Raw genomic sequence first — 11,288 nt, forward strand, 5'->3', positions numbered from 1 at the left:
AGATGTCTTTGCATATAAAGGTCCTGCTATTTTTCCTAAATCTTTTATAAATGGTCTAGCATAATTTACCAATCCTAGGAATTTTTGTATTTGTTTTAAATCTTCTAATTTATCTGAAAATTCTAAAGCTTTCTTAGCAATATGGGGTTGTAACTTAATTTTACCTTCTCCTATATTAACTCCTAAAAAATCTATAAATTCTTTAAATAAAATCATTTTCTTTTTACTAATTATTAAACCATGTTAATGAATTCTGAAAATACTATTTGTAAATGACCTCTATGTTCTTGTTTATTTTTACTAAATACTAAGATGTCATCTATGTATACTATAACAAACTTACTATGTCTATTAAATATACTTTCCATTTTTCTTTGAAAAATACTTGGTGCATTCTTAATTACAAATGGCATTATAAGCCATTCAAAATGTCCTTCTGGACAGGTGAAAGCTGTCCATTTAATACTTTCTGGGTGCATTTTTACTTGCCAAAATCCTGACTTTAAATCAAATTTACTAAAAATTTTACATTCTTGTATTTTATTTATTAAAACTGTCTTATCTGGTATGTTATAAGCATCATCTATGGTATTATCATTAAGTCTTTTATAATTAATAACCATTCTACTTTTTCCTCTAACAATTTCTGAATGTTTTCTAACTATAAAGGCTGCTGATCTATGAGGACTATCTGATTTTCTGATTACTCCTAATTCCAAAAGTTCTTTTATGTGTGTTTTAAAGTCTTCTATATCTAAATTTGTAGCTTCTATATTCTTAGTTTTAATTATATATTCTGGATTCTTAATTTTTAATTCACATAATACTGTCTTTTTCCCAATATTTTAAAACATTTTCTCCTATTATTTCCATCTTTTCTAACCTAGAAATTAAGTTTTCTATTTTTTGTTCTGCTATTAACATATCATAAATCTTTTCATTGTCAATTAGTTCTATAATTCCAAAATCTAAATTATCTTCTTCTATTAATTGACATTCTCTTTCTTTTTCACACTTACAATTAATGCTATTATTGCTGTTGCATATATATATATATATATATTTTTTTGGAAACTGATGAAAATATCTAAAATTGATTTTTTTGGCGTGAATAGTACCCGTGAACAGTAAACGAACAGTATAAAATATTTTTCTTTTGGCGCTACTGTTGCAACTACTAATCAAGGCTGAAATTTGGGTGGTTGGGGCCATCTTTATTAGCGTAAGGCTGGAGATATAGTTTTATATAGATTTATGGTGGTGAGTGGTGTGTGTATGTGGCTTGGGATTTGAGTGGGTTTGTGTGGTGGATGGAGTGTTGGTCAAAGGAGACAAACTGAGCTCTGATACCAAATTGACGTCGGATGTAATAAGAGAATTGTAGGAGCAAGGGAAAGGAGGGGGAAAGAGAGAAGAAGAGGGGAAGAGGAGAAGATAGAAATTAGGGAGAGAAATCAATTTATTTCATAATCAAAAGTTGATTTAGTACGAAGCAAAATACCTTTTTATATAGGTTTAAACTAGTGCTAATTTGAGTAGGAAATTATTATAAAATCAACGAAGTCAAAACACTTACTATGTTTCCTAGAATAAACATCAAAATTGGAAACTAAATATCATAACATCTCTTTAATATTGCATCATATAGAGGATCATATTGTACCAAAGAGTGACTTTTTAGCTATTTAGGTTCCAATGGAAATAAAAAAGGACTTGATAAATGATGTAATGCATACAACTGGTCATTTAGGGACTTGTTATGTTGACAATGAAGATCGTTTTCTAGGTCGTTTCACTTCTCAAACAAACATATGAATTTGATGGAGATCCGTAATGATATTATATCGAAGACTTGCCAAGTTTGGATACTTATTTTAGGAAGAGAAATTAGAACTTAGTTCGAAATATTTTCTTATTGTGTTCCTACTATAATTAAATTAGTTTAAAGCCTTACATATATAGAGGGTTAATTTGTTTTAGAATTAACTTAGATAATTGAATAATGTAAAATCTCTCTCTCTCTTTCCAGCCCCTTCCCTACTCTTACTTCTTCCCCCTTTCTCCATATTCTTTCTTATATAGTTTTAGTCTCTCTCTCTCTCCCTCCATCCCCTTCCCCGCTCTTACTTCTTCCCCCTTCTCTATGTGACGATCTGAATCCTTGACAGTTCGGATGTCACTAAACTGAAACTAATTTAAATGATATTCAACATAATCATATAAATTATTTAAGCACTTACGAAAATTCAAATAATGTAATGAATTTAATAAATTAACTTGAAATGAGAAATATCTTATTGTTATTTTGAATCGGGTCTCCTTTGCCTCTTTTACCATAGTTGTGTTGTCTTTTGCTCGTGCTCTCTTCCCACTTGCGATTTTCCGTATGCCCACATAGTTGCTTCTTATCCCCACTAGAGCGGCCTCTGAAGTCTGCCAGTTGGCCCTTTGTTAACACTTTATGTAGGTTCCTAGTTCAAATACTATCACTACTAGCCTTAGATCATCCCTTAAACTCTATTCAAAACACCTTGTTCTTTTCTCCTTCGTATACACAAAGCTAGGGGTATAACGGGATAATTCTTCAAACTTCCGCTCGTATTCAGTAAGAGACATCGAGCCTTGAGTCACTGTAATAAACTCAGCCTCCTTTTGATTTCGAACACTTGTGGGGTAGTACTTCTTCAAAAAGTTCTCCTCGAATTGGTTCCATGTTCACACATGTCCACAAGCTCTTAACCTTGAGGGTGAGTCCGGCCAACGCATGATGTCCATTTTTAGCATAAAGGTTGCGTATGTAACTTTTCTGGAGTCTAGGCAGTCAATGAGATCGAAGATCCTTTCTATCCCTGCCAACCAATCTTTTGCTTCCAAAGTATCTAAACCACCCTCAAAAGTTGGAGGGTACTATTTCCTAAATGGTTCCACGACAATAGCAGCTGTGTTCCTTGTATTTTTTGTTACTATTGGTGTTTGTTGCTGTGGTGACGGTGGTGGCGTTGGTTGTCGTGGTGGGTGTTGTGGCACTGTCGCCTGAGCGAAGGTACGTATCATGGCGAGGAATTGGTGAGCAAATTGTGGGTCAACCCGTTAAGTTGGGGTTGTTCTGGCTGTTGAGGTTGTTGGGGTTGTTCAACATTGTTAGTTCTTCTAGCTCGGGGGTGTCATAGCCTTAATAAATAACATTATAATAAGTAAAGACGGAAAGAAAAAATCTACAAATTTTATTATTATTATTATAAATAAATTTGTAAAATTTGAGTTTCTTGAAAAGAGTTTCTTTAAAAGGAGGACTTCTTGAAATGGGTTTCTATAGGAATTTTTGGAATAGATATTTGTAAAAATGAATTTTTCTTAAAAGCATTTGAAAATAGATGATTATTATTATTATTATTATTATTATTATTATTATTATTATTTTTTAAGTATTGTTTTCCATCTTGTTGATTTGAATAAAGCTCAACTAAAAGGCTTCTAGGGAAGGAAGGTCAGAAGTGGACCGCTTAAATCTGAAGCTTACCTTAGACGGTTTAAGTCTTTTTGACACGGTATTTTAATCTTGCAAATACACAAATCAAGAAAACTTAAACAATACGTGAAAATTAAACCTAAAATGTAAATTTTTATTTATATATTATCATTATCATCATTATTATTTAGTTAATTCTTAAATGACATATTCTAATTTAAAGGCTTTCTAAATTCTTTTGCTATGATTTTCAATAATTGAATCCAAGTACTGGCATAATATATATCGTTTACTTATTTATATCATTTTGAGTACTTTAATTCAATAAGAACATGTCATGTCTTTTTAATATTTTATGTTGCTACATGAAAATAAATAACTCACGATATTTTCAGTTTTTATAGCAAGTCATACTTATTAACATGTTCATAAATTGCATTCTTTACATGAGCAGCATAAACATATGTGCATAAAAACTAAAGATTTTATGTATAATGATTAAACTTGTGGCACACCTGATTCGAGGAGTGACGACTTGGAGTATGACTTTGCGTGTAAGAAATCATTTAATTCTTATTAAAACTTATTTATTTAAAACTAATAACTTATTTCGAATTAATAATTTAAAGAATAGTATTTAAATTATAAAATTCCTTGCAAAGCAAAAGGAAAAAAATTAAAATATTCTTTTTTCTAAAAAAAATTGAGTCTACAGAAAAGTAGACCGGCTCTGATACCAACTGTGATGACTCGAATCCTTAATGGTTCGAGTGTCACTAAACTAAAACTAATTTAAATAATATTCAACATAATCAAATAAATTGTTTGAGCACTTGCCAAAATTCAAATAATGTAATGGATTTTTAGTAAATTAACTTGAAACGAGAAATATCTTAAAACATTTAAAATCAAATGAAATAATAGTCTGACAACTTAATAATTTTATTATTGAAACTTTTACCACCATAAGTCATCTTTGTACCGACTGCCTCGAATCATCAATTATCTGAAAATAGAGACATAATAGGGTGAGAATAATTCTCAATAAGCGTGCGTGGATAATGAATTCATATATGTATTTCTACGGAAAATTCATAACTTGCATAAGAAGAAACAAAAATTTGACCGAACTTATATAATGGTAAATTCTCGTGCGTAGCGTTACTAAACTCCGATTCATTCTTAATAAAACATGCGTAGCATCGACCAAACATAACATAACCGTAGAAATTTTACATATATAAAAATTAGCCACCATAAACATAAAGCACAACTTACATTTTTACTGGACAATTCAAAATGATAAAATGGGTTATTGTTGAAAAGAGATCCCTGAGCCGCGTGTAGAGTTGATTATTCTCATATGATTGTATATGTGTACGACTATATTTAATATTAAAATGATGAGAAAGAGAGGAAAGTGGAGAGACAAAGTTATAGAGATGAAGAGGGAGAGTGTGTAAATAGTTGTTGAGGGATAGTTTAGTGTTGGGTTTATCTCCTATTTATAGTGAAAATTCTTGATCACGTGTAGAAAGTGAAAGTAAATGGCTAGATGTTGGGCATGATCAATGCTTAAATGGTGTATTGTCATGAAAATGATAAAATCAATAGCTTTAACCATGAGGCTAGATCAATTCATTTAGCTAAAACTTGGTTTAATTAATGCGTGTGGTCAATTCAATTTCCTTTATTTATGTGGTTAAATTAATTACATTGGCTTGAAATTTGGTGTGAATAATGCATGTGGTCAATAACTCATCATTGATCAAGACCAATTGGCATGATTACATATGTTTTATGCATGATTTCATCTAATTTTCAAAACTAACTTATACTTAGTCCTCAAACTATTGGTTAATAACTAATAAGGTTATTAGACTAGACCAGTAATCAACAAGGTCATTAAACTTTAATAATAACGCACTTGAGTCCTAAATTTAAATTTAATGAGCAGTAAAAATTGGGGACGTTACTCTCCATGTCCTTTCTTATGTAGTTTTAGTATCTGTTTTGTGTGTACTGCACCAGAATTTCAATAGTTGTCCCATGAATTATCAATGACATAACTTTGATGAAATAAATTTCAACAGAAAATGTCGCATGCCAGGCAAACCATCCGCTATAATTGTTGGCACAAATAATACAGGCTTATTTCATTTTCTCTATATAGAAACCTTGAAATCTTTATTTCCTCTGTTACCAACAAGAAGCTAACTCTTGCTGTATTTGCAGGAGTTGTATCACGAGCTGCATGCTTTGGACAGATTTGAACAAGATTATCAGGCGAGGTTAGAGGAAGTAGAATCTTTACACCTGCCTCAAAAAGGTTAGACAAACTGGTTTTCCTTTGAATATGGTGTTCTTTAAACAAAAAAAATAAAGATAAAATTGTGATTTGATTTTGCTCGATGGTGGCCATGGGGTAGATGAAGGTATATGCTATTCTTTTTGAAGGTGAACTCTTAGACATTGGAATATATTCAAGTAGAATTGGCTGTATGAAGATTTTGTTGCCCATTTATATGTGAATAGTTATTGGAAATATTATGTTTCGTGCCAAAAATTTATTCAAGAAAAATGAATAGTTATAACTGAAGATTGATGCAACTCTCAGGATTGATGCAACTCTATCAGGACAAATCTCACTTTTCTACTACTATAAGGATATTTTCTTAATTGACAGATAACTAATTTCTTTCTTGTAATTGTAGGAGAGAGTCTCGTAATGTTACAAAGTGAGCTAAAACATCAAAGAAAACTCGTGCGGAGCTTGAAAAAGAAATCTCTTTGGTCTAAACGTTTGGAGGAGGTACTTGATTATTCAATTGCTTTCATCATAATTGTTCATAGTTATTTGAATGTCGTAGAACATCTTTTGAGCATTGCATGTGATATTTGCTTCTATATTTCCACTAGAAGCGATATATTTTCCAAATAAATATTTTACATTCTCAAATTTGACATAGCTACCTTTTTTGATGTGGATGACAAGATCAAATTATTATCTTTCTTTTGAGTTTTATGGAAAATATTTATGTCTTCTAAAAATATTTGCTATTGAAATGATATAAAATTTCTTGTCTTGCCTATCAGTATTTTATACGGTGATATGAACCATCTTGAATTTATTTGGTTTGATATTTTACTATGTGTAGGTTGTGGAGATGCTTGTTGATGTCGTCAGTTTCATTCATCAAGATATTTTAGAATCATTTGGAGATAATGGTATGAATTCATGCACAATATACTTTCTCTTCTCATTCGGTTCCTTCTCTCTTTTATAAAGGATAGAGAGAGTTTGCTTCTCTAGTAATAGCTTCTCTTTATGCCTTTGCTGTTGATGCATGACATTGTGATAGAAACATTGTGTATCAGTTTAATTCATATCTTTTCTTTTATTCTCAACATATTTTATATACAATCGGCTTTGATGAGCTTCAAAACTCTAATAGTGGTAGTCTAATTACATTACTGCTGCATTTAAGACTTCCAAGACCTGCTTTTCCGATAAGTTCCACGATGTTCTACTACCTCATTCTTTGACTCGTCAAAAGCTAATACAAAATTTCTTGCTTCTGAATTTTCCTCTGGCAAAGCAGACCATTTTGTTATAGATAATGGATTGGCATTAATTCTGGTCTTACGTCTGATAATTAAGGTTATTGTTGAGAAGTCCTCCCTTATCCTCCCCTATGTGAGGTGGTAGTTTCAGTTCCAGGACTTGAATCCTTCTTATTTTGTTAAAATGGGGACATTCCAAGTTTCAGTGGTTGAAGATGCATAATATTTTGAAAGCTATGTCCTTCCATTCCACAAGAACGAATTTCATTGGCCACAGATTTACTCCAAAGTCGCCACTCAAATTTTTTATACGAGCATGCAGCTTGTTTTTAAGACCTTTTGTCTACTGGATTAGAACAATCCAGGGTTCTCGGTTGTTTAGAAGAACATACTGTTGTTCTCATCCATCCATTATTTTAATATCTTGAGAAATTTGCACTATATGTCTCCAACATATCGCTTGAATAGCAAGTTGCTCCCTCACTTTTAAAAAGAGCAAGTTAGCTCTCGACCTATCATCACAGTTACACAAGCAATCACTAAAGATGGAAACCATCTACTTCATGTGGCCCTCGTGAAAACATATCCCTTCAAAATTCTGGTCACTTGCCCAAGTTGGAAGACAAAACCTAGCTTCATAAAGTTGGACATGTGAAGGACATGACAATTTTACAGAGTTTTATGTGGTTTTCGTTGTTGTCAACTGATTATGCAACTGAATGAGAGGTTGAGCAACTTGGTCTTTTTTAAAGGTTGGGGCCAAGTTATTACTGGGGCAATATCAAAAAGTTGGCGGTAAGCGTGTTTTAGATTTATATTCTCATACTCTCGATTTTATCCACTATTTGGCCAGGGTTGGCATCTTACAGCAAGGCATCTTCTCACAAACCAGAAAGGCTAGGTGTTGCTGGTCTTTCTTTACATTATGCTAATATAATTACTCAAATTGATAACATCGTAAGTCTAGTATTTCATTTCTTCGGTAGTATTTTGCTCGTTTGGTGTAATTACCCAACTGAAGTTCCTTTATGAAATTCATTTTTAGGCATCACGCCCCGCCTCTCTTCCTTCTAATATGAGAGATACATTGTATAATGGGTTGCCACCAACTGTCAAGAATGCTCTTCGCTCCCGATTACAAACCATTGGCACCGAGGAAGAGGTATGTTCTTTCTTTCCTCGTGAATATGAGATATGTTCTTCAAGCTAGTTCTTCGCATCATCTTTCTTTCTTTTAGAGTGTGCCCCATTAGTCTTAGTAAATCCCATATGTATTTTCGTTCTGAGGGGAGTTGGTTTTGGAGGAGGGCTCTGTGATTTTATATTTCTGTTAGATTTGTTGTGGTCATCGATGCAATCTTTACAACTGTTGAGCTAAGTAAAGTTTTCTTGCAAGTAAATAAGCACATTTCAAAATAAGTAAATCTTTCATTGATCAAAATTAAAACAAGTTACTTAGTGTGCCCATAGATGTTTTGAATCGGACTAAATGTCCTGTCTTAGTAAATCCCATATGTATTTTCGTTCTGAGTGGGGTTGGTTATTGGAGGAGGGCTCTGTGATTTTATATTTCTGTTAGATTTGTTGTGGTCATCCATGCAATCTTTACGACTGTTGAGCTAAGCTTAAAGTTTTCTTGCAAGTAAATAAGCACATTTCAAAATAAGTAAATCTTTCATTGATTAAAATTAAAACAAGTTACTTATTTTGATATTAAGATACAAGTTACTTTTCAAACTAAGTAATTTCTTTTTGCCCAACTAAAAGTAAGAAAAAAACTGCTTATCTAACATGTTTGAAAACAAAAAGTTACCTTTTGCTTATTTTTCAGCTAGCCGAAGATCTATTGTTTTCCCTATTTTATCTTTATATGGGTGAGGTGAAATTTTCCTTTTCTTTCTTTTGTTTTTTTTGTTTTTCACCCCTGGAATTGATAATTCCAAGATTTCCTTTCTCCTTCAAACTTCTGCATTGCATCCTTGTGGTAAAAATGCTTTTCCCTTATCCTTCATGCATGTTCTCCAGATTTAGCTTCTTTAGATTTTGCCTTTTGCAGCTCACAGTTTCTCAAATCAAAGCCGAGATGGAGAAAACTTTCCGGTGGCTAGTTCCATTAGCATTGGATACTACCAAGTACGTAATGTTAATATCTGTGAAAAACATACGGCATCTTGCTTTAAAAACTATACCACCGGAAATTGTGAATCTTTTTGTAATTTTTTGGTTTACCTTTTGTCTTAATTTTATAATTTACTACCATCACCATCTTTCCCGTGTTCCCCACTGGAAACAGAGCACACCAAGGATTTGGATGGGTTGGAGAGTGGGCAAATGCTGGGTTAGTCGAGAGCTCTCATTCTGTATGTTTTCTTCACAAAATATCAATAACTAAATTTTATATGCGCTTAATGGCAGAAACGAGTTTGGCAAGAAAACAGGCACGCCAAGTAACCTGATTCGCTTGCAGACACTCTATCATGCGGAAAAGCAGAAGGCCGACTCCCACATCCTTGAGCTAGTGGCATGGCTTCATCGTCTTGTTAGCCTCGTAACTTATAGAGATAACGGGCTCAAGGCTCAACCAGTACAATCTCCGACTCTCAGAGGATCAAATGCATTGTCATCAAACAACAATGCTGGAATTCGTACAGTTCAGCTCTCTCCCGATGATAAAAATTTGTTGGACAAGGTCACGAAAAGGAAGAACTTGGCCACCGGACTAAGCAAAAGCCAGGAATTTATGACGGTGCAGAAGAGGAAAAATAAGGTTTGGGCATTGAGCAGGAGCACTGGGAGCTCTCCCCGTAGAGGACTTGAACACCTGAAGGGTAACGTTTTGGATATATTAGATGGGTTAGATTCTACTTTTTTGGCTCCTAGAGAAGATATTGGATGAAGTGATCATTCTTTTATTTTATTTTGATTACATATATATAAGAAATCTCTGATGCCCTATCTTTGGAGTTGTATTTGATGATTAATATATTAATATATAGAACAGAAAAGTTCTCAACATTCTGGTAGTAATTGTTGACCTCAGTATCCGGTGGATCGAGTGGTCAACAGAATGTCGGCCACCTCCTCTAGGCAGGCATCACCTATATACTATAACACATTGTTCGAAGGCAAAAGCTACTGGCCCATAAAAAAGTTCAATGATCGCTTGCACTTCAATAATCAAGTTAACAGTTAAATGAGAGAAAATGAGTGCAAGAGAAGGGAGATGGAGATTTGGTCAAGGTTAAGATGAAATTATATTGTGTAAAATGGATTCTCACTCAGAGAGAGAGAGAGAGAGAGATGAAAATTGGCCAAGTGGGTTAATAGATCGAGCTCGAAGCTTAATATGAGATTGTTGATTACATAGGTCCAATTCAATTGAATAATCAATGCTGAATCGGTATATGTGGGATTTCTTTCGTGACATGCATATCACATAATTTATAGATATAAAGTTCTTCAATTTTGAATCGTACATAATATAAATTGTCATGGTTTATGAACTTTTAATTGATGGTTTTACTTTTGCAAGAATATTACTAAAATATATAAAGTTATTTTGTTGAACTTTTCCATATAAAGTATATGTTTTATAATGATTGATTGTTGTGTTTATTGTTCCAAATTCATATTTCACTATATATAATATAGAATTTGTGAAATTGGGTTACAAATTAATATTCAGTTAAGAAAACAATGTGAGGTTAATTTAGTTATTAGTAAAAAATGGAAATAAATTTTTTATTCAACAAAAATAGTTAATATTATTTTTTATAGGAATTGACTCGTCGGTTGAACCATCGAGTCGTCAGTTGAATCATTGACCTGTTGACCCACTGCATTGTCTGGGTTGACATCCGAATTGAATCTGATAACTATGATGAATTGATCAAAAATACGAGAGTAATATTATCTAGTTTAGTTAGGCCGACATTTCGTACGACAATGAGAAGTAACCTTGAACAAAAGCACATGCGCGTTGGTCTATCGTCATTTTCAGAAACCCTGCAACAAGAATGTGCTCCAAATTGTTGTACAATGAACACAAACCCAAGGCTAGATTACCCTTAATATTCGTTGTATCCTTATCCATTACATTTCCTCCTCCTCGATTACCCAAAAGCCACCCCCCTTCATATATTTGATTGTGTTCTATGCAGGGGCGGATCCAGACGATTTAGGTTAGAGGGTCAAAAATAAAATTTATAGGGTATCTTCTAATAAAAAAAAGCTAAGGAAAAAGAAAAAAAAAAAA

The 11,288-nt window shown here is 32.9% G+C and overlaps 1 protein-coding gene across 2 annotated transcripts in view; it reads left to right on the forward strand.

Moving 5' to 3' along the window:
* Nucleotides 1–10,060, forward strand: part of LOC111394463 — an 18,097-nt gene extending 8,037 nt beyond the window's left edge. The window contains exons 6-13 of one of the 2 annotated variants that reach the window (XM_023020297.1): nt 5,705–5,798; nt 6,184–6,281; nt 6,628–6,697; nt 7,887–7,990; nt 8,079–8,195; nt 9,090–9,166; nt 9,327–9,371; nt 9,443–10,060. In XM_023020297.1, coding sequence (XP_022876065.1) covers nt 5,705–5,798; nt 6,184–6,281; nt 6,628–6,697; nt 7,887–7,990; nt 8,079–8,195; nt 9,090–9,166; nt 9,327–9,371; nt 9,443–9,929 — 1,092 coding nt within the window. In that variant the 3' untranslated portion in view covers nt 9,930–10,060. The remainder of the gene's footprint in view (nt 1–5,704; nt 5,799–6,183; nt 6,282–6,627; nt 6,698–7,886; nt 7,991–8,078; nt 8,196–9,089; nt 9,167–9,326; nt 9,372–9,442) is intronic. The other variant, XM_023020298.1, reaches the window with a different exon arrangement.
* Nucleotides 10,061–11,288: the final 1,228 nt, after the last annotated feature.

The sequence above is a fragment of the Olea europaea genome, chromosome 5 (assembly GCF_002742605.1).
Source record: "Olea europaea var. sylvestris chromosome 5, O_europaea_v1, whole genome shotgun sequence".
Lineage (NCBI taxonomy): Eukaryota > Viridiplantae > Streptophyta > Magnoliopsida > Lamiales > Oleaceae > Olea > Olea europaea.